The 23,706-nt window shown below is 42.3% G+C and overlaps 1 protein-coding gene across 1 annotated transcript in view; it reads left to right on the top strand.

The window, feature by feature from the left end:
• The window catches only part of LOC115806363 (receptor-type tyrosine-protein phosphatase mu-like), a 141,980-nt gene that overhangs the window by 102,622 nt on the left and 15,652 nt on the right, over window positions 1-23,706 (top strand). The window contains exons 15-19 of the mRNA XM_030767037.1: window positions 6,449-6,600; window positions 11,582-11,775; window positions 17,359-17,446; window positions 18,542-18,618; window positions 22,636-22,672. Coding sequence (XP_030622897.1) covers window positions 6,449-6,600; window positions 11,582-11,775; window positions 17,359-17,446; window positions 18,542-18,618; window positions 22,636-22,672 — 548 coding nt within the window. The remainder of the gene's footprint in view (window positions 1-6,448; window positions 6,601-11,581; window positions 11,776-17,358; window positions 17,447-18,541; window positions 18,619-22,635; window positions 22,673-23,706) is intronic.

Below are 23,706 nucleotides of genomic sequence, written 5' to 3'. Positions count from 1 at the left end.
GTTTTCAGATGTCAGAATACTTCAGAGACGGCCCTTAGGAGATCCAGACAGAGGGACGCAAATTATTTCATGACAGCTCCAGATGCCTGTGTGTTACTGTGGAAATATTAGCATTTCTGCCTTTCAGAAAGGCCCCAGCTTTGGATAGACTGAAACAGCACATTTTTTTAGACGTCTGGCCCCAGCAGGACCTCAGCAGTTCAGAAGGGCTGCTGACAAAAAGGGGCCACAAAGAGAATCTCTCATCTGAAATGATGCGTTTCTCTCTCAGCTGGTGTCAGTCTCTTAAAACCCCTCAGCTGCTCAGTGAGAGCCTGCTTCCTGCGTCAGGATTGATGACAGTAACTCTGTCACCAAGCACTGTCGATATCCCGTTTTTCATCCTCCTCTCCAGCAGCCTCTTGCAGAGGAAGAACATGTCGTTTTATTTTAGTGTCAAATTTCCATCCAAGTACAGTTTAGTTTTTTTTTTTTTTTTTGGGGGGGGGGGGGGGGGGGGGGGGGGGTTGAAGGTCGGAGCTTGTAATGCTGAAAAGCTATGATTTCCTCATTCCCTCTAAAGCAATTAGGGGAGAACTGGCTTCAGTGACCATTTGTGAGCTCCACTGTTGAGGTTAAAGTCTGGTTTAACCATTCTCGTTCCTTCGCTCTTTCTGTTGGTGGACTGATGCATCAGTGTGGTGCCAGGGCTTTGTCCCTGCTGCCTTGACATTTTTTTCCCTCTGCCTCTGATTGGACGTGCTCCAAAGAGCACTTGCACATTTCTTTTCTTATTTTTCAGTTTGCTTGCTCTCCCCGTTCCTCCACAAGACGGCTTGAGTCTTGACATTTGCAAAGAAATAGGCTGCTTGCGCTTTGTCAAATTCCCCTGCAGTTGTTTGGGGAACGGGTTTCAATCGCCCCTTCTCCCAGGTGGCGTGATGAAACGGAGACAGTTTCTCAAATGAAAAGAGAGAGACTGTAGCTCTACCTTACTGCCAAGTCCCAGTTTTGGGGGTTTCAACAAGGTTGAGGTAACCGTGAAATGCAGAATAGTATTTTTTTTTTTCTCATAGATGTATGACAGAAAATGACATACCATTCCCCACCATTTATATCAAAAGCAACCCATAGCACCTCAGTTTGACAAGGTTTAGCCATCCTATTACATATTCTATCAGTGGCTGTACTCTGTGAACAAGGGGATTACATACTTTTGGGTAATTGGCGACACAGGCAGTCACTGTAACAAATAGTTGTTGTCTATAAAATGTAAATGAAAAGAAGAGAGCTGTGTTTTAGGAATAAAATGAGTAGTCCTCATTAAGCTAAGCTCTGTCATTTCTGCAATTGACTCATAGGGTCCTCTAGACTTTTTACAGATGCTAGTGTTGTTCTTAAAGGAGAATCTCAAGTTGATAGTATTCAGAATGCAAGCCATACAGTCTTTTTTTTGGTGTTGTTTGTTTATTTATTTATTTATTTTTGTATTTATTTATTTTGCTGTATGTTGCAGCCCAGATTTGGGCCTTTATTTCATTTGTTGTGTACCTGACTTCAGTCATAAACAAGGTAAAATGCTGACATGGAGAAATGCAGAGAGAGAGAGAGTGAGCTCAAAGAAAGGAAAGAAAAGAAAAAAGTTGAAAATGCAGTGTTGTTTTTGTCCTTATTGTTTTTTTGTCAGAAGAATCTGCAAACGGAACAAATAGAGGGGAGCTTGAATAGATGGCCAAGCCCTATTAAACATTTGCTTGTTTGCAGCAATTAAATGGCATTCATGATGAAGTGAATAGTTTAAACTGCTACAGTCAGTTCATTTGGACTGCTGAAACACTTAAAGGCACTACTGTTGATTCTGTTGTCAAGTTGAGTGACCTTACAGTTATGTGGGATGTTGACACATTCCTTTGAACACTGAGACACAGACAACACAGGTAGTTCTAAGACTTTGAGGTCAGGTGTGATTTTTCATTTACTGTCCGCACAAAGTAAGCTTTTATTATATAGTCTCAGACAACTAGCTTACCAAAGCGGGTCTGTCGTTTTTTTGGGTTTTTTTTGTCAAATGAAAAAAAAAAAAAAGATCTGTTCTGACATTCTAAAGAATTGTTTTGTGAATGTGGGAGTACTCTGTGTACACATGACCTTCAGTCATGTGTCAGTTTTCGAGGATGAAAAAACACCTTGTAAAAAAAAAAAAAATCCTTCGTATTCAAAGGAGTTCAGCACCAGGTAGTGGCCAATCCCCCTCTCCCTTCCTGCTGAATGAGAATTTTAGAGCACTCCTATCCTTTCAGTCAGAGCCTTAAGATCCAATCTTAAGTTCAAATGTCATGTAATTAGCAGCCTCTAAGTTCAAATATATCTGTGTGGCGCTAAAACGCATATTCCCTCTGGTGCATGACAGTTGTCACGTCTGATGCTAATGGGGCCAATGCTTACTGCTAAAGACGATCTTCAGTCGCGGGACTCCGCTCCCTCATTATCGCCTGTTGTTTATCTCTTCGAGTTTTAGTTTTTAGAGAGAAAACACAGCAAAACTCAAAACGTTCTCACCAGTCTGTCAAAGCTAAATTACAGATTACAAAGGAGACGATGAGCTGCACTACATGTTGTTTTCTTGCAGCAAACACGTTTGGAGCAGCGGTTTGACTATTAGCATCCTGTCTGTCTCTCTGCTCGTGGAAATGTGCCGCAGCCGCGGGGAGCTCACCGCCATATGGACCCAAATTGAATAAACGAGATTGATTTGGAGACGTTGGCAGTGAGAGAGCTTCATTAAGCTCGCGGCCGCCTATTAACATAGATCGCAATTGAGTCGCGTTTCGGTGGTCACCTGCCGATTTTCGTTTCGGAATCGTCAAGGAGACGTGAGGGATACAATTATCCCCTGCCAAGTTTACCCTGGGCTCACGTAGCCTCAAGAGTAGGCGAAGTCAAACTCCAGCTGTCATCCGCTTGCTGAAATCTCCACTTTGAAAGATGAAAAGACAAATCATCCAGAACAATAACAAAACAGAAAAAACAATAAAGAAAAAAAAAAAAAACTCAAAAAAAAAAAAAAAAAAGCTAGCATTGTTCTCTCTTTTTAAACACAATCACACAGTGCGGTGTGCATTGTCCTCAGCTCTTTGTGTTTACTCTGAGGCTTTTGAACCAGCCTGTGTCATCTGAATCATACGTGTTGTTCAAGCTGAAATTTAAGTGGAATTGAACAGTGGCGATGCTCCCTCTGCATGAATGTTCCAAATGAGCTCACAGATCCTGCCAGTCACTCTGTGATTGCGGCGCCCACTGTAATTTTCCAAAGCTGTCTGCAGACACTTTAATTTGTTTTTAAGTGCGGTGGGAGAATGACTGCTCGGTGACAAATCTCCGCAGATGCAAGCATCGGAAAGGAAACACCGATTTAAATGATGACAAGGGCCTGTAAATTTTAAGCCGGTATTTGCAAAGTGCTACGGGGAGATTTAAACCCCGGAGGTTCAAGAGAGATCTTGCCTCTTTGAAGTGTTATTACCTTGGAAATCCCTCCTCGTTGTGTATCAGATTTGATTAATTGTGAGCACAAATTTGCATATCTTTGAAATAATGCTACTAGGACATTAAAGTAAGCATATTTAATGTAGTGTCCCAGCAATGGCTTCAGTCCTGACACAGAGATTGTGCTGTTCAATAACAGATTTAATATTATAGATGTTTTTTGCATGACAGTTTGATTTATATAATAAATTCCTCCTTGCCCATACCGGAGGCAAGCCACAGTGCCTCTGTGAGTCTGCCAGGTTGGTTTCAAAACAAACACAACTGGAACAATACATTTACTGTTGCATGACTGTAAGTTGATTCACCGATGGGAAACAGAATCATGCATCTTTGGATCAGTTAACCTGACCTTAACCAATAGAGTTTTACCCTCAGCCATCTTCTTGATCCATTGTTGTAACGGTAAGGAGATCCTATGTACAGGAAATACATACATCATGAATAGATACATGTCATCCTCATAGATGGGTCAGAGAAAAATCGGGAAAAATATTCCAAAAATAAGTAGTAATGCATATAAATATACCCGTTGTCGGTTCCTGAGAAAGTGGAGCTCAGGGGGCATGCTAGTGCTGTCTAGCCAAACAACCTCAGACATCACACATCTGGTGAACTGGTCAGCTACTCTCCACACAGACAGGGAAAAGCACACACACACACACACACACACACCTAGGCCAGGAACTTAGCGAGCTGGGTTTCAACAGCATCAGCATTAAACACTCCTATATCAGAACTCAAGCCAAACTATGCCGATGGCCTGGCCATCAGAGTGATTTAGGAAAACAGTTCCTTCATATTACCTGTGGTGACACTGTGGGGTGCTTTTTAAAGTAACTAATTTCCAGGGAAATTATTGATGTTATCTGAAGTGTCCAAAAGAGCTATTGATTCTTTAATGTTTATGGTTAGGGCTTTTATGAGTGACGATATACCTCTTTAATTACTTATGTAAATATACCAAATCTGTTAATATACCTATTAACAGACTGTCACTACACATACAGTTCTGATGCTTATGGTGTTTGACCGTATAGCAAAGTCAGAGAAATAGAACCAGGCCTAACTTGTGACTAAGGTTACTCTATGTACCTTTAAGAAAAGTTTCTGTCAGTGGAACCAATCATGGTTTCATAAAGTAAAGTGTACTTTAATAGCACACTCAATAACAAATAAGTTTATTTTCTGAGAGACAATGTTCCCCAAGAGGGGAGACAGCAGGGAGAGATTCTTTACTGTGTGCTTTCCTTCAAAGCCCCCCGGGCGAATCCAGAGCTTTTCTCTTTTTTCCATTTGTAAAAAGCCCCGATTGCTCTGACCTTCACCAGCTCACCGGATGAGGGAGGAAAGAGAGAGAGAGGGAGAGAGCGAGAGATGACTTTTCTTTCATTTATTTATGTTTAATGTGCAGGCTTGCAAGAGGCTGGGTTTGGCTGGGTACCGCTTTGCTGTTTTAGACCACTTAATGCTCGAGAGGGGAGGGGTCCATCAGAGACAGTGTGGAGGGCGGTTTGTGGAGGGGGGGGGCTCCATTAGAGATACGGCCATGTGCTCTAGCCTGGCCTTGAGGACCCTGGGGGAGGACAAGTAAAGCCATCGAATGACTCGTCACCATTTGCATCAAAATGGCCACTGGTAACTGGAATTGAAAGCGCTAAGAGGACATGGACTCTCTACAGGGGATTTGGGGTATGGACCCACTTGCTAATCCCATTTGCCGTCTCCATTTGCAGATGGGTATGTTGCTCAGGGTGAGCGTGTTGGACTATGAAACCATACGGTTATTAAGGAGGCAAGATGCCTTGGTGGACAGTTGGCGGAGTGGAATGAATTAGACTGGGTTTCTGCAGTGTAGAAAGTCTTGTGCCAATGTGTCTTGTTTGAAAGTCCTGCATAGCCGACTTGACAATGCAGCTGTTCCAAACATTTGTAAATGGCTGGCATATTCAATCACCCTGGCAATCTAAATGGCAAGCTACCAATCCAACTTGTTTACTGAACATTACCCTTGCTGTTTACTGCCAGCAGGCTAACAGGCCAATGCAGCAGACCTTTTTTAACAGGATTGTTCTTTGGTTTTTATGGCTTTTTATGACTAATGATACCGTTTTTACTACCAACATCAAAAAGCCTGGCAGTTGTTTGACCAGTGGTACTTTTGTTGAAACTCTCAGTACTATCTGGTTTGATTACTGTGAATTTGAAGAAAGTATTGAACTGCATCCTTGAGACCATACCATTGCAGTGTTACAGGAGATGAAAACACCCATTGCATCAACCTCCTGTGACTACATGTCACCATCATTAAAGACACCAGATCTGGCCTTTTTGACTCCTCTAATTACCATTCCAGGAGAGGAGACAAGGGACAGGAGCTAGCGATTTGTGCTGCTGTATACCCAAGGAAACTTAGGTTTCTGCCAAATGTGCAGCGTTGCCATGGGCAAAATGCTCTTCCTAGGGATTTTTTTCCTTTTCTTTTCTTTTGTTCTTCATCAGCATATTCCCCCTCACTGCAAAGAGTAGAGTCTGTTCCCCTTCATTGTGACAAGATGTCTCAGGGGGGCACATTAGCGGAGAGCGTAGCAGCCAGCATGCAGGTGTTTAAGACCATCCTTGTCTCCAGAAATCTCCCTCATTCTACCATACAGTGTTCAGGATGACTGAACACAATCATTTTACCTCATAGCATTCAGTATGACTGAACATAAGGTGACAAGAGACCAAATGAACTTTGGCCCTCTAGCAAGAATGAACGATTAGTATAGACACAAGTTTTAAAAAACTACATTTGCAGGTTCACAACATCCCATAGATTTGTTATGTTCCTCATGATTACTTTGGGTAAAACTGATTTTAAACACAACAATATTATTAAAATACACTGATTGCTTTCTCTTGTTTTGATTGGACAAAAAAGGAAACTGGCCAAAAAGCGTAAGGAGACTTTGAACAGTACGAGGCAGGAGATGACGGTGATGGTGAACTCCATGGACAAGAGTTACACTGAACAAGGCACTAACTGTGACGAGGCCATCTCCTTCATGGACACCCACAATCTCAATGGGAGAAGTGAGTATCTCATGATCTACATTAAATCCTTTAATAGCTTCATGCCAGTGTGCATTGTCTTTTATTATCAGAAGCAAAATAAAGTCATTTTTCAATTATTTTGTATATTAGCTTCTCAACATTTTAGCTTTAAAACACACAGACTATTGCAGTTAATTGTACCCTTCTCCCAATAAAAAAAAGAAAAGAAAAGGAGAGAGAAAGGACAAGAGTCCCAAATATTAAATCTAATGTGTAAAAGGTGACAGTGTCACATCATCGTAAGAACAGAGGGGCCCGAAAGCATTTTATTTTGCCCCGTAACCCACAATATACACATGATCACATAATTTCTCTTTAATGATTAATCTATGGATAGTAAATGCTGCCATGTGAATACCAAACACCTGCCCCCACCCAACTACCCCCATGCTTTAATGCCTCATCCAGAGCCCAAAAGCCTACACTCTGGCTGGTCTCTCTGAGCCCCGTCCTCTATTTTCATCGATCAGCAGTGTCTCTTCCACCTCAGGTCTCAAAAGCCTGTTGTGTAGCTGGCCAGATTTGTCCCATTCGGGCCGCCATCCGCTCTGGACAGCTGGAACGGGCGGGGTCTGACTGCCCTAATCCCCCAAACAGACTGGTGGTCTGCAGATTAATCAGCAGCCCTCGCTCAGCATGCTGGGTCAGCAGGTCCTGGCCTTCGTTTCCATCTGCCTACCTCACACCCTGAACCCAGACTCTGACCATTGTTTTCCAGTAAGCGTCACAAACACCATGAGCTGTTCCAGAGGCTGGACATGTCTGTCTCAGCAGCCTGACCAACATGATCATCAGCTAAAATCCTGAGAGCACCTCCGTGACCCTGCATGCCAACCAGTGCAACTGCCAGTCTGCACGCCAGTGCTCCTGCACACCAGTGCTCCTGAAAGAACACTGTTAGGATTGTGGTGAGCTATGGGTGACATAGTCCTCAGTCTCCAGTGCACCTGTGGTCTGTAAAACTGCAAAACTGTGAGAAACAGTTCAAACTCCCCAGGCTTGCACATCGCTCCCGTGCAATTGCTTCACGCCTCGCGTCCCAACTGTCAAAGAAAGAGAAAACCAGGAGCGAGGGACACGTTTGCTTCTTTGATCACTTGACAGTTGTTAATATTGCAAGAGTTACTGGGCATCTCTCCATTTCCCCCTCTCTCTCTCTTTTTTTTCCGCTCTGTGGGCTTGATGTGTCACCACACGAAGTGGCCAGCGACGGGGGGTAAATAAATAAACACGAGCTCTTAGCAGCCCGGCCCGGTGAGGCCCAATATGCCAAAGCAATTCATCCGTGACCTTATCACGCTGTCTGTCTCCATAGCTCTGATTGACAGGCAGGTCATAGAGAGGCATCGCCTCCTGGCAGCTGTCACAGATTTCCCCCCCAAACAACCACACAGGCCACACCTACACGCACCCACTGTCAACACCATGACTGTACCACCCTATATCCACGTCCCTGTTTACCATACATACGTGTCTACCGTTATCAGCTAATCTGCCTGTAGCTCCGCCTTTTCCCACAACTTCCTATTCATTTTCAATTCCTCCATGTGGAACAGCTCTGAAAGTGTGCCTGCCAATTCTATCTGGATGCTGCATCTCCCTGTTCTTTTTTCCCTGTTCATAACCTGACAGGTGGATTTTGAAATGTCAATAGAATGTCTTATTAAATCAGCAGTCAGGGGAATGAGGTATGCCACAAACTTTAAATAAGACAAAAGGATGGTCTTGTTCTTCCACAGAGTACCTGTCTGTCTGGGGAATGATGGAAAGTTCTGGAGTTTTAGTTACAGAGGTGGGGTAGGAACAGTGATCACACTACACACCTGGCAGCTGATTTTGTGTCTGTACTGGGAGTCAGGAGTTCTGGACATTCAGACCGGTGTGACCTGTGTATAGGATTGTCTCCAAGCCCATCCCAAATTACAAATCTCTGCTCGCTCAGTGATGAGGCAGTTGGTTGTATTGGTCGTCCAATCTTTTGTATGGTTTTGTACTCTTTCCATGCTGAAGCGCAATAACCATTCCTTCCTGCTCACTCTCTCTCTCTCCCTCTCTCTCTCTCTCTCTCTTTTATTTTTTTTTTTTATGCATAAAGCTGTCTCTTCACCATCGTCATTCACCATGAAGACTAACACGCTGAGCACTTCCGTGCCCAACTCCTACTACCCAGGTAACCTTAACGCTGACCCTCATGCACTGTGTTCAGGAAGTGCTGTCTCGCCTGTGTGGTGTTAACTGTTCTCCTCTCTTAACGCTGTCAGGATAAACATTTCAGCACTATGCCTTGACTCCTCTGTGCTTGGATTAACTGAGTCTGAACGCCGCTTGATGCTGTTTTGTTGTTGCTTTGTGCTCGGGCTTTAGCTAACAGGATATACTTGATTTAGCATAGACACTCATGTAATTGAGAAATGTTCGTTTTTTTTTTTCTTTTCTATTTTTAAAAACACATCCAAATGTTGATATACATGATCTGTTACCACACATTTTAGATATAAGATTAAATTACATATATCTCATTGACTTCGCAATATCTGTGTAATTCTTCCAATTGGACTAGACAGGTTTTTCTCTATAACTATCTGCTATGCTAACTTGTTCTGTTCTGCTAAATGGTTGCCTTTTGAAACAATGTGGGCAGGGCTTTAAACTCACTTGCGTGTTCTCTCTTCTTTGTAAACTGCCAATTCTGCACTGCTTTTGGGCTATGGGCAGATCCTTTTGTTCCAACTGCTATCTTAGGTGAGACAAATATTCTTCTTTTTTTTACTTTCTTTCTCGTTTTACAATACCTACCCACTTACCTTATGCAAACCATGTGTAGTTACAATAAATTATGTGATGAGTTTGAGAGAGAGAGACAGACAGACAGACAAAAGGGAAGAAAGTGTCAGATTTGTTTTGTAAACTGATGATGGCTTTCTCACCTCCATACCTGCCTGCTTTTCTCTTCTATGTAAGATGAGGGTTATTTTTTTGTTTTCGTTTTTTGTTTTTTATTTTTTTTTTAATTTTTTCCCTGAGCTGAGGTTGGCTTCACCCCATCCCATCCGCATTCCGTGTCGTGCGTGTGACGTCACGTATGTCTATGACTGCTCATGTGCATGGACAGAACAATGTGGACTGGATGAGGGGGGTGACAGTGTGTCGCAGTTAAAACAGAGAGACGAAAAACAAACAAAAACCGAAAAAGACAACAAGCAGTCGCTCACAGGCCGTGGTTATTATTTCCAAAACGACTGCTAATGGCAGTGCATGCATGCAGACACTACAGTTCTACTGACTGTGATTTTGAATGAGAAAGAATTTCATAAATTAAGATACAAGAGCCCAGCTAGCATGTTTTTTCTCTAAACTTTTTGTATGTAAATACATACATTTCAGTTCATACGTAAATGCGTAGTTTAGACTTGGGCTATCAATGGCCATATTAATATAAACATTTACATTGACTCATTGATGGATACAATTAAGACCATTCCTGGTGTCTTTATCAAATATTTTTTTAAATATCGGATCTCCAGTGAGAATGGACCAGTAATCCAATTTTTACTAGTGAGGCTAAAAGTACATTAGGTTAGTCTTTGATAGATGCCTTCACAGAAAAGTTTTCCTTTTTCATTTTCTTTTCCTTTTTTTATTTCCTGAGTTGCAGACATTGATTTGGCCTCTTATGTCAAATGCTTTATAGAGATGTTAAGACTGTAAATTTATCAACTCTGTTGCTATTGGTTACATTAGGTCTACACAATAACTAACACATTCCAGAAGTGAAATGCCAGAGTGCCAGTGTAGTCAGGCGATTGTCTTCTGACAGAAACAGTCTCTAAATGACCAGAATTCAAAACTTGTGCAGGTGCTCTTGCTAAACTATCTTGTTGCTTATACCCTGTTTCCTTTCTCTTCTCCTTTCTTCAACATTTAACCTGTTATGTACCCTCTTAAAAAGTGCCAATTAATGGTAAGTTGCCAATCTCCCCTGTGGTATTTATTTTATCCTTCTTTTTTTTGTTTTTGTTTTTTTGGGTTTTTTTTTTTGTTTTTTGCTTTTTGTTTTTTCTTTTCTTTTTTTTTTCGGGGGTGGAGATGTGTGTGGTGAGTCATGCCAGAGGGTTGACAACTTGCTCCCTTCAAACTGTGTCCAAACCTCGCATGGCCTCTGTGTAGCATCTCGGCCTATCCCCTTGTCCACCTGTGCTGCCATTAGCTAGCATGGCCGTGTGTCACCCATACTGCGCCCTTCTTCATGCGTATGTGGACGATGTGACATTTCCAGCTCACCCCCTCTCCTCCACACCCTGTTTCACCACCACCCCCCAAAACCCTCCTCCTCTGAACACACAAACAAACACTTTGTTGTGAAGGTGGTCCATCCAACATCTGCCATTCGTAGCCACGGTAACCTCCTCCCATTCACGATGCAGTCAGCCACCCGCGATGTGAGCCATTTCATCATATGTGCGACCTCTGTTTTTTGTTTCTTTTCTTTTCTTTTTTTTTCTTTTGCCATTGATCGAACTCTATGGATAGTGAGTTTCTGTAGAGAATTTAGCTGCCAGGTAGAGTATCAGAACAGAGGCTTATTATAACAATAGAAATAGTCTTTCACTCTGCATCAGTTAACTCTTGTGCACCTTTATGTTGCAAATGTGTGGAATCGTATTTAAAAAAAAACAAAACAAAACAAAAAAAACATGCTGCTATTTGCTAACACACTGTATTACAGTAAAACAATCTAGCCTTGAGACATGAATGCCCATTTCCTCACGTTTTTTCCCATGTTTTTAACTCTACTGTAACCCTATGTTCTTCATCCATTTTCTTTTTCATGGGTTGTCAGATTTTTCACTGTGATGCTCTTTGGCATTTTTGCTGCTCCAGGCCTGACAGAGCCCCTGTTCTCCCCCCTCTTGTGCCCCGCCGCCCCCCCCCTTCTCTCCCCCTCTCTCTCGTTTCATAGATGAGAACCACACGATGACCAGTGACACCAGCAGCTTGGTGCAGTCACACAGTCACTCCTATAAGAAGAGGGAGACGGTGGACGTGCCCTACCAGACAGGCCAGCTCCACCCGGCCATCCGCGTGGCTGACCTGCTACAGCACATCACTCAGATGAAGTGTGCCGAGGGCTACGGCTTCAAAGAGGAGTATGAGGTGAGACAGGGAGTCCAGCATCATCACCACCATCCAGCACCACCACAGCAGCAGCTGTCTGACTATCAGCCTATCCCCCTGTTCACTCCACACATCCAGCCCATGTCACCTCTCTCACTCTCACTAAACAGCTTTTTCTTTCTTTCTTTCTTTCTTTCTTTCTTTCTTTCTTTCTTTCTTTCTTTCTTTCTTTCTTTCTTTCGTTTGTTTCCTTTTGTTCTCTCTCTTCCTTCCTTCCTTTCCTCCTTGCTGTCTTTCTTTCTTTTTTTCTTTCTTTCTTTCCTTCTTTTATTTCTTTCTTTCCTTCCCACATTTTATGGTTTTGCTCTCTCCTCGTAATAAGTCTATTTCTTTTTTTCCATTTTTTTTTTTTTCCATTTAGTGTTTCAGTCCCTTTTCATCTCCCCAGCCGCCCTGTTTCCCTATCTCTCTGATTAAGTTGTGTTAATGCATGATGTTTGCTCATAAATATGTTGGGGTTTTTTTAGCATTAATGGATTTTCATGAGCTGTTAATATGCAAAAGCATCATTTTGTGTCCTTGCACTCAATGCTTATGTCATTGCTAACCTGCTCCAGCTCTGGGTTCATTGTCCCTGTGGTTTGTTTACTGCATGTCGCTCTACTCAGATCCCAAAGCCCTGTAGACAGGAACTATTTAACTACCTAGCAACCCCTAAGCCAGCCTGGTGTGAAAATTAGCCACTAAATCTGAAAGGCTTTAAGTCATACACACACACACACACACACACACACACACTCACACACACACACACACACACAGGCAATAGTACAGGGGGGATTCAGCAGACAAGACTGTTTGTTAATGGCTAAGATCAAGTGAGAAAATGGAAAATTCACTCAGCTCTCCAGTCTGAGGACAGATGTCCTCTCATTAAACAAACAGCTTCTCTGCTTCACTCTCCATCACTCTCTCTATCAAGGCAGTGTTTGTGTGTGTGTGGGTTTGTATATAGTGCGTGCGCACCTGGGTTTGTATGTTTGCATGTGCACCTTTGTGTATTAGTTGTGTGTGCGTGTGTGTGTGTGTGTGTGTGTGTGAATGCGTGAGTGTGTGTGTGCTTGCATGTAGCACTTTCTTCCATCCATGTGGATACAGTGTCCTCTTATCCTGTGCATGTTCTGAACTTCTTTACCTGTAAAGTAAAAAAAAAAAAAAGGGATCCACAAATACTGTCCATTCCCATTCTGTTCCCCTCTCTTTCCCCCTACTGTTTTGGCCTTAAACAACAACCAGGTTTAAATAAATATTTCAGCTGAAATCGCCCTGTTCAGTCAGGCCTGGGCCCTGCTGTTCCACGGCTACCCTGAGGGCTCAATTCATTATGGATAAAGATTTTTAGGGCTTAGGCTGCTGCAGAGCAATAATATTCTCGGTTTTAAAAAAAAAGAAAAGAAAAATAAATAAAAGAATAAAATAAAAATATACACAGTGTGCAGAATAACCGATGCATCCACTCCCCTCCCTCCCTCGTTTTTTTTTCCTCGGAAAGTGCTTGTTCTAACTGTTACTTTTCTTTTTCTTTTCCCTTTATTTGTATTTTTCCATTTTTCTAGCTGAAAATAGTGGCTTACTGCAGTATGCATTCCATTGCTGTCTGTTCCTAACATGTCCTAGATCAGTGATATATATATATATATATATATATATATATATATATATATATATATATATTTTTTTTTTTTTTTTTTTTTTTTTTATGAGAGATGACATGGACCCAAGCTGAGCACTAAAACTCTAATTTATCTTTCCCCCCCGATCCATGCTTCTTGTTATTCCATACATTAACTTTGGAAAAGATAAACGAGGTAAGCAGTTATTTTTGGTCTAACTGTAAGATGTTGTAGATGCCTGTCTGTAGCAGCACATGATCCTTCTGTAGATCCTGCTAGCTTAGAACTGTCCAGTGACTTGTCATTCACTGTAGGTCTAATTGTTGCCATGGAAATGTCCTTCTCAATCAATCAGTCACTCAGTCAGATGATAAGTGAATCGGTCAAACTGGCCAGTCACAGGATATTGCTCCATCTGCTCTGATCTTAATCTCTGATAACCATTACCACAGAGAAGATCAGATGATCAAAAAAAAAAAATGAGTCTATTCGACATGTGAAATGTCTCTCACCTCAGACGAAGTCATATTCACTGAGCTTAAGTCAAAGAACAGTGAATAGAGTTTTTATTTTTATTTTTCACAGGACCAAACAGAAAAGACCTGAGGCCCAGCTCGTTTAATTAAAAATGTTTGCAGACATATACACAGCAGAGTAACACATAACTGATCCTGTTGCAGGTCATGCTTGGTGTATGTTTGAGTCTGCTTCTAAACATCTATCTATTCAAAAATGAAAAAAAAAAAAAATGAAACAGCCCCCTGATTGTGTTTAGACAGGAAGCACAGACACCCCATAGACACAGAGAGTTTACTGTAGGCCAGTGAGGACAGGCTAAGCCAAAGAGGGTCGCCATCTTCACCATCCATCCATCCTGTGACCTTAATGTCATTCCGTGCCTTGCTGAGAATGGCTTTTGCTGTTACCCACACACTGTCATCATTCCTTTCCTGAGCACTCTCCCTTAACCTGCCACTGACCAGCATGCCAGCTCTTCATACCAGATCAGAGAAATATTTTTCATGCCACTAACGACAGTTTCCTTCCCTCAGCTCATGTGGTGCATCTTGGAACATCAAATCAAAAAGCCAGAATGACTCTCCTTATTTCTGTTCGTGATTGTGTTGACGCTGTTTCTATGTGCTGACTGAGGCAGCTGCTCAGACTACATAGGCCCTTTTTCTTTTTTTTCTTTCTTTTTTTTTTTTTGAGGCTGCTGTTTGGGTCTAAAGTCATCCTCCTTGTTGTCACAGACAAGGGGAAAAAACAAAAACAAAACACCAGGGCTCTGGAAATCAAAGGCCTGGCTGTCATACCTGAGTGAAAACCTGAACATTTTTAGCTCTTTGAGCTCTCCTGGTGATGAAATTGAAGATGTTTGTTCACATTTTGTTTGATTTGGCTCTTTGACAGAGATTTGCTAATTCCTCACATAGCAATATTTGGTGAGAGGAACATCTTGAAATCTGGGTAAGAAAAAAGCAACCAAAAAAGAAAATGAAAAGAAATCAAAAGAAAGTTACATGTACTATAAAGTCGACGTCTCTGTCTCATTAGTTTATCTTCTCCAATCACGTGCGAGCCCATTGGTTGAGGTTTTGAGGCCCAGCCAATAGCAGTTAGGGGCCTTCAGGGACAGGCCTAGAGCCTAGGGCTGCCTCCCGGCCATTTTACTCTTCATTCTGTTTCAGTCTACTGCAAGGCTACGGTGTAGCTTAATAATTCAACAGTGCATTTGTACTGCAAAGGGAGGGGGGAAAAAGATTGTTTTTCCATCAAGCGTAGGCCGATAATGATTATTCTGTCTTGTTTTGGTGGCGCCAGCTAATGTTTATCCCACAGTTTTGTGTTCGAAAATGTTTCCATTTTTCGGTTTCATGTTTGTGCTATTTTAGAATTCTCCATAAGCATATGCAGAACCTCCAGAAGGAACTTGTCTTAGCGGAACCTCTAGTGTCAGGATCTGTTTTGACAGAAACTGAAGCTTTCGTGTTCCATGATCTGTTTGTTTAAACCTTTGCTCGTAACTGTGTTGAATATGGTGAATATCTTCTGATTTTTGTTTTGGCTGACACGGCTGGCTGGGATGTTTGACACATGTCTAAAGCCGATTTGACTGTCGCTCTCATTATTCTTCCCCGCGCCACAGTCCCACGCCGGACCCAGCATTTCATTAAACGGAGCGAGATGCTCTAAATCGTCTGAAAGGTGCTCATCACTCGCTTCTCTCCCATCCACTGGCTCCCAGCACGTCAGCTTGCTGTCACTCACATGGCATGAAAGGACAGCTGTCTTGAAAGACACAAGCCTGTGTTGAATAACAACTCAACTCCGCTTTGAAAATCTAAACTGAGTCACGGAAAAGAGGAGAAGAAGGAGAAAGGAAAAGAAAAAAAAATAACCCCACAGCAAGGCAGCAGAGTCATCCCAGTGTTGTCAATATGTGTTAAACCACCTTTTATGTCTCTGTGCTGCCAGTTTGGATGTGCGGGATGGGAAAAAGTAATCTGCATTAAATACAGATGCCCTTCAAAGCCTCCCTCGCTGGGCAGTTTTATGAGGGACCTGGAGCTGTGGTGTGGATGGGGAAAAGGTCGCGTGATAAGACTCCTCTTTTAATCCCATTTGTTTGTGTTTGTTCTCTGCAATTCTGGGGAGGTTTAGTTTGCATTTAAAAAAACTGAATAAGTACACTAGGTTATGAATAAATAAATAAATAAATAAATAAATAAATAAATGAATAAGACTTCTTCCTGTTGCGGGTAAATGCCCAGTCAGGCTTCTCAAAGGCTTCAAAGTTCTTTGCAAAAAGTTCGGAAATATTTTTTCTTCTTGTTGTTCTTCTTGTTCTTCTTCTTCCTCTTCTTCTTCTTTTTCTTCAGACCCCAGCAGTCAAAAGGTGCGAGATATTTGTCTGCTTTATTTTATCCATTTAGTAGGCATAACTAGTGACTTCTATCCATCTCCTATTGGCTCTTTGCAGTTGTTGTTGCTGTGGCGACGTCATTGGTGTGTTATTAACCACTCTGAATCTGATCAAGGCAGTTTTGTCCTTCAAATGAGTTCTGTGTCATCACGGCGTTCGAGAGGAAGTTAGCGTTTCCCCAAGAGAGAGAGAGGTTCCAGTTGTGAGCAATCACAGGCAATCATATCAATTGTGTGTCGACGGCAGAGGCACCAGAGCCGTGTGTCCAACCGCAAAATAATGAGGCATCATTACGCTCTATTTATGCTTCCACGCTGCTCGTCGTTCAGAGGGAATGAAGCAGCTGGCAAGAGCACAAAGTTATCATGAACAGACAAGTCTGAGAGTGCCTCCCCCCCATCACCACCACCAACTCTCTTCACCAAACCACCAAACGGCATTCTGCTGAAGTTTATTTTCATAATTATTCCTAATTGTGTGGCCAACCAGATCAGAACGGCAAAATATCCTCACACCTGATTAATATTTCATGAGTTGCTAGTTGAGTAGAGTAGGTTTCTTTTTTCTCCTTTCCTTTTCTTTTTTTTTTCTCAAGAGCTGTCTTTTCCTTTCTACTCTTTCATTTTCACCGGCCATTCTCCCCTCAGAGGACTCGGTGTGAGAGACAGTGCATTGGTTTGCTGGCTGTGCTGTGCCGTGCTGAGAGAGTGGTGTAGAGAGCGGTGTACTAGCAGGTTGTCCTAATAGCCTCACTGTCTGACACAGCTCCCATGGTTCCAAAAGCCTGTCCTTTGATGTCTAATAATGATGTGAATCTAGTTATTCGAACACCATTTCCTCTTTTTTTTTTCTTTCCATCGGACTGTTAAGGATTTTTGTAACTCAACTCGGTTGTCATTTAAAGGACAACCCGTGACTTCACCTTTTACTTTTTTTTTTTTCCTCTCGTTTTTCATTTTGTGTCCTTGCTTTTTAACGGTTTCCTCTTGCTCTCTCTCTCTTTCTTTCTTTCTTTTTCTGCAGAGCTTCTTCGAAGGCCAGGCCGCGCCATGGGACTCGGCGAAGAAAGATGAGAACCGGATGAAGAATCGCTATGGCAATATCATTGCGTGTATGTAGAGTTAATTATATTGACCCTGTGGCAAATCCGCCTGCTTTTGTGTTTTGCGTGGCGATGCATGAAGCTACCCTGCTAGTGACTCCACTGGGCTGATCTGCAGTGAGAGAGCTGAATATGTAATTATACTTCTGATTAGATTTCCACTCTCTTTGAAAGGGTAGCCTCAGAGCTGAGATCTTCACTCAAAATGACACCTATGTACAAACGCGTCTGCATACACGCTCGCTAGCATAACGTCAGTGACAATTACGAATGTTAGTTTGGACAAAGTGGAATCATTTTTCGGCCCATCACTTTTAGACAGAGCGCCGTGGTTAAACATTCCAACCCCCCACTCTCCCCTGGAGTCTGTCTCCAAGTACCCACAATCCTTTTCACCATCCACACTACTGCCCAACAGGGAGTGGCCAACTGAGTGATGCTTAAAAAACATCCTTTTGGAGGCAAATGAGCAAATGGCTAGGGAACTGCGGGGTATGTTGGGCATGCAAGCGTTTCTTGCCAAAATGAATCCACAGGAGGGGGGTTTCTGCTGAAATAATTACTATGTGTAAATCCTTCACATCATGTTAGCATCCTCTTGTGTTAAATGAGAAAGAAAAACAGGAGTGAATAGATTGTTTTCTATTAGCAGCGCTGTCATCTGAGTAATTGACAGATGCTCACTTCAAAACAGACACTGACAGACATTTAGCTATGAGAGGGAGTTTTCGCTGTTATTTTACAATCAGGATTCACACACAAACACACTGTTGCATACTCACATTCATTCAGCCCTGCACACAGACAAATACTCAGACACACATGCACATATATGCATAAATAGATAATCACACATTCACATACACTGACCTACACACATGCACACACTACACACTTATAAAGAGTTCATTAAGAGTCATTAAGAATACATTCAAGTCATAACAAGTACATTCAAAGCTCTCTGTGTAACTCATAAATACTTTATACTTTGACTTTATTTTTAATTCCTGTTAGTGATTCAGGGATTTGTTTATCACACTGTCTTTACTGTCTGCTTTCCGTTTTGTTTATTTGTTTTTTTTTTGTTGTTTCTTTTTTTTACAGATGATCATTCTCGTGTCAGGCTCCAAGCCCTTGAGGGGGAGCAGAGCTCAGATTACATTAATGCAAATTATGTTGATGTAAGTACTCACACTTAACAAGGATTATACATAAAGGTCGACATGTATTGCATGTTTGTTTGTGTGTGTGTGTCTTTATGTGTGTAAAGAAATAGTGAGTGTCTTCTTGTGTGTAAAGAAACAGAGTGTGTGTCTTTATGTGTGTAAAGAAACAGGGTGTGTGTCTTTATGTGTGTAAAGAAACAGAGTGTATGTCTTTGTGTGTGTAAAGAAAGTGAGTGTGTGTCTTCATGTGTGTAAAGAAACAGGGTGTGTGTGTCTGTGTGTAAAGAAACAGGGTGTGTGTGTCTGTGTGTAAAGAAACAGGGTGCGTGTCTTTATGTGTGTAAAGAAATAGTGTGTGTCTTCTTGTGTGTAAAGAAACTGGGTGTGTGTGTCTGTGTGTAAAGAAACAGGATCTGTGTCTTTGCATGTGTAAAGAAACAGGGTGTGTGTCTTTGTGTGTGTAAGGAAACAGGGTGTGTGTCTTTGCATGTGTAAAGAAACAGGGTGTGTGTGTCTGTATGTAAGGAAACAGGGTGTGTGTCTTTGCATGTGTAAAGAAACAGGGTGTGTGTCTTTGCATGTGTAAAGAAACAGGCTGTGTGTCTTTTGTGTGTGTAAAGAAACAGGGCGTGTGTCTTTGCATGTGGAAAGAAACAGGGTGTGTGTCTTTGCATGTGTAAAGAAACAGGGTGTGTGTCTTTGCATGTGTAAAGAAACAGGGTGTGTGTATTTGCATGTATAAAGAAACAGGGTGTGTGTATCAAGAGGTAAGGTGCTCACACCCCACCATATCCCTTTTCACCCTATGCCACCTTTTTTTTGATCTACACACAATATCTTCTGATTTGTCTTTGATGTTCGGCTCCAGACATAAACAGATAACAACCTTTAGAGGCATGAATTCTACAGTGTAAACAGATGCTGTCTCAGGTAAACACACACACTGCTCCACCTGGAATGTCTGGTGCATTCTACCAGTCCCGTGAAGCACTATTATGCACCATATGAAAATCGTTTTGTGTAGAGAGAAGGGCTTTTATCTTCAGAGAACGTTGTTTAGTCATTCCTTTATCATGGTGGCCGATTTTAGCGGCGACGCGAGTTGCTATGGAAATTGTCAACACTCCTCTTCAAATGTTATTGGGTGAGGACTTTTCTTCCTTGCCTTTTTTCCTCCTCCAGCCAATCAGGAGAGTACTTAGAATGTCCTTCTTTATGAACCTCGTTGTGGTAGTTCTTTGATGTAGAAGCTGTAAGCTTACAAGAAAGTCGGACGTTTCTTTATAAGATCAGTTATATTTCATGAGAGGTGTTGTGTACGATATGGCTAAGTGTCACGGAGCCATGTCCGGGGAGCCAGCATTAGCCATGAAACCGATGACCGCGAGTCGGGGCAATGTTTACTCTTTTCCGCGGTAACTGTTGACAGAGTAAACGTTATTTTCACGCCCCTCGTCAACACAGACTAGCACGGAACCACATGCGCCAACACACCCCCGTGCAATACTTATCATCATCAGCCTCCTCCTCCCACACCATCTCACTCCTTTAGCGCAGACAAAGCTCTGCCTGTCATTAGGACACTTTACATTAGTCTTCAGAGGCACTCAGATATGCTCCAAGCAGGTAGAACAAACTCCTTCTCTATGAGATGCGTTTAATTATTCACCCAACCCAGATCTTAGTGCAGGGAGCAACGACGCACGTTTAGGGCACTTAATGTCATGAAGGACGATTAGGCGAGTGGGGTATCACTGTCAGACTGGAATACATACATGTCAACTAGAGGGAGAAGAGGGAGTGTGGGTTAATTATCCACTCTAGCTTTTTTTTCTGTTGCCTCACACTCTTCTAAGCAGGGATCAGGAATGATGAAAAAATAATATTTTGTCACGTTAACTTTTCATTTTTGCATCAAGCAAATTTGTAAATCCTTTTTTCCCCTCCAGTGTGTATTTTTCACCATGCACCTTGGGAGAAAATTACAGAGAAAACTGTCCTCCACTATTATCAGAAGAAAACAAGTTTTCTTGAACAGTTGTATAAGTGTGTGTGTGTGTGTGTGTGTGTTGTGTAAGGATGTGTGGTGGGTTAAGCTGCCTGTGAATTCAGGCTGATTTTATTTCCATCGCCTCCTTACTTCATTGACAGAAAAACGCATCGTTTACAGACGCTATTGCTTATTGCAGCTCGATGACACATACTGCACGAACCACCCGTCAAAACACCTCGATAATGATATCAGCACTTCATCGCTGAACTCTTCACGGATGCGCTCCGCGTCTGTGCTCATGTTTATGTGGTGCTGTGAACTCCGTGTCTGTGCTTATGTTTATGTAGCACCGTGAGCTCCGCAGCATCTGCTTGTCTCTCTGAGTTAGCATCGCCATGTCTTCTCAGAGATAAACGTCTACTCTCATTCATACTGAAGATTTCATCCTGCCACACAGCGCATTCAACCTGCTGGAACAGCCTTGGAATGGTACTGTTCAAGTGCAGTCCTTAACCAGAATTATTAAAAGAGAGGGAAGATTCTGGAAGAATGGATACTTTAGCTGAAGGAGGTACCAGCTGGGCTCTTGAAAAGATGTTCCTTGAGTTTGTGTTTTTTCTTGAAAGGGACGAAAGAAAGGGAAATTAAGTTACCTGAATTGAGTCAATTCAGAGCTGCCATTTCGCATACAAAACTGGACACCATGTAACCCCATGCCCCTCCCACCACACCCTTCACATCAGTAACAAGTCTGTGACAAAACAAACCTGTGACAGAACAATAAACCTGTAACAAACAACAAACCTGTATAAGGACAACAAACCTGTAACAAAACAACAGGCCTGTAACAAACCTGTTTACTAGCTCCCCAGTCCATAGAGTACATAAATAAATCATGATGGTATGCTAACATTCAAGGCTGTTATTTTTTTAAAACTATATTTAACCCTTTATGACCCATTCCTCCATTGACTTACTGGAGGGGCTCAAAAACTACCTACAGTGGAAGCTTAAACAAATTTGATGGTGGGATGTGTGAGGATAAAAAAGTCATTAAGAAGCAAGAGCAGTGAACGGATCAAAGCCGGAGAGGTTTGCATCCTCTGTTTGCGTCTTTTCATTCCAGCGCTGAGCATTAATTACAGAGGAGTAAAATTAAATACGAAAGAGATAAGACCCCAGGATGAGGTGAGGAAGACAATGCTGTGTGTGGTTTGGGAACCCCCCCACCCCCACCCCACCCTTCCCAATTTTACTTTTCTCAGCACGTCAGACTCGCCAGGACGCACCACGCTTAACAAACGAAATGAAGGTATTAGCGTAATCCCGCTGAGATTGGGTCTATCCCCAGAAATAAATGCCACAATCTGCAGTGAAAGAATAGCAAAACTTTTTGTGTGTTTTTGTGTGTGTGTGTGTGTGTGTGTGTATGTGTGTGTGTGTTGTATTTACATGCTGAAGTTGTTTAAACCTGTGTGTATATGTGTGTGTCTGTGTCTGTATTTGTGTTGCATTTGTGTGCTAAAGTTGTCTAAACCTCTGGGTGTATGTGTGTGTGTATGTGTGTGTGTCTGTGTCTGTGTCTGTGTTGTATTTGTATGCTTGTCTAAACTTCCTCAGATGTGTAAATTTGTCTCAGTTAATTAACGTCTCTATGCTGGGAATTCAAGCATAATTGGTCCAATTTATGTCAATGACAGGAGAAAAAAATGCTGTTGTTATCATTATGAAACCAGCGTGTTTTACTTTATGATTGTTGCCATTGTCAACGTTATCCTCGCTGAGGAAGAGAGACAAGTGCCAACATGCCCTCAGCTCCCATGGCTGTTATTCGTAAAGACAATAACACTATATGAGTTATAGGAACTCAAATTATTCATTTGAGTACTTAAAACTCATTGTCTCAGTGAACTGCTGTTTGCCAAACACAGCATTAGAAATGGATGAAATTAGCCTCTCTTTCAACTCAACCCTAACATAATTATGATATTTTTACACTAATTGCTATCAATTTAATATGTCTCTCTTTTTAATGACAGGGTTACCATCGACCAAATCACTACATTGCTACTCAAGGTAAGAACAGAAACATTTTTTTCTTTCTTTCTTTCTTTCTTTCTACTTTATTTCTCTAAATAACTTGTAAAGCACTCTCATCGTTCAGTGCACCTCATTTGAAACGCGTACACACACACGCGCACACACACACACACACACACACACACACACACACACACGCTCACTGAAACAGACAGACACACGCACGCACACACTAACAGAGAGAAACACACACACACAGACAGACACACACACTGAGACAGACAGACACACACACACACACACACACACACACACTGAGACAGACAGACAGACACACACACACACACACGCACGCACACACTAACAGAGAGAAACAAACACCCACACCCCTACACACACATACACACACACACTTACACACAAACAGAGACAAACAGACACACTTCTTAGAGCTTGTGCTGAGTTTGTGCTGAAGTGGCGTCTCAGTACAATTAATCAGCCTTGTGTCGGTGAAGAGGTGGAGGGAGGGAGGAGGTGGGGGTATGTAAGTAATAAACTAATGGATTAGCTGCTTGCATGCTGCGTCCCTGCGCATTTTCTTACTGGGTTAATCTGGCCAATAGACACCCTCACGGCCGGCCCCCAGAGGGCCAGTCTGATTGATAGTTAATTGTTGCAGAACTCTTGGAGGCCTTGTTTCTGCACGTCAGGCCGCGGCACACAGCACTGAGTCTACCGTGGCAGAGAAAAGAACTCAGGACCAATCACTCCCTTTAATAGACTTGCAAGCTGGTTTAGTGGCTCGGGGAGTTGCATAATTACCTGATCTTTAGAGCGTTGCTGGGACACCTTCCTCAGAGACAGCTCAATATCTGAAAACCCTTTCTCTCTCTCTCTCTCTGTTTCCTTCTCTCTCTCTCTCGCGCTCTCTCTCTCTCTCTCTCCTCGCCTGATTCCTAACCTATTAAACAATAGGGTTCCTGTCCACATGAGTTCCCTTACACTCCCCTTAACCCCTTAATCCTTTAACCCTTAATCCTAACTCTCAGTCTAAACTAGTGAACTGTAGG

Source organism: Chanos chanos, chromosome 3 (assembly GCF_902362185.1).
Source record: "Chanos chanos chromosome 3, fChaCha1.1, whole genome shotgun sequence".
NCBI classification, from domain to species: Eukaryota; Metazoa; Chordata; class Actinopteri; order Gonorynchiformes; family Chanidae; genus Chanos; species Chanos chanos.
The sequence above is the reverse complement of the archived record's forward strand: the minus strand, read 5'-3'. Positions and strand labels throughout refer to the sequence as shown.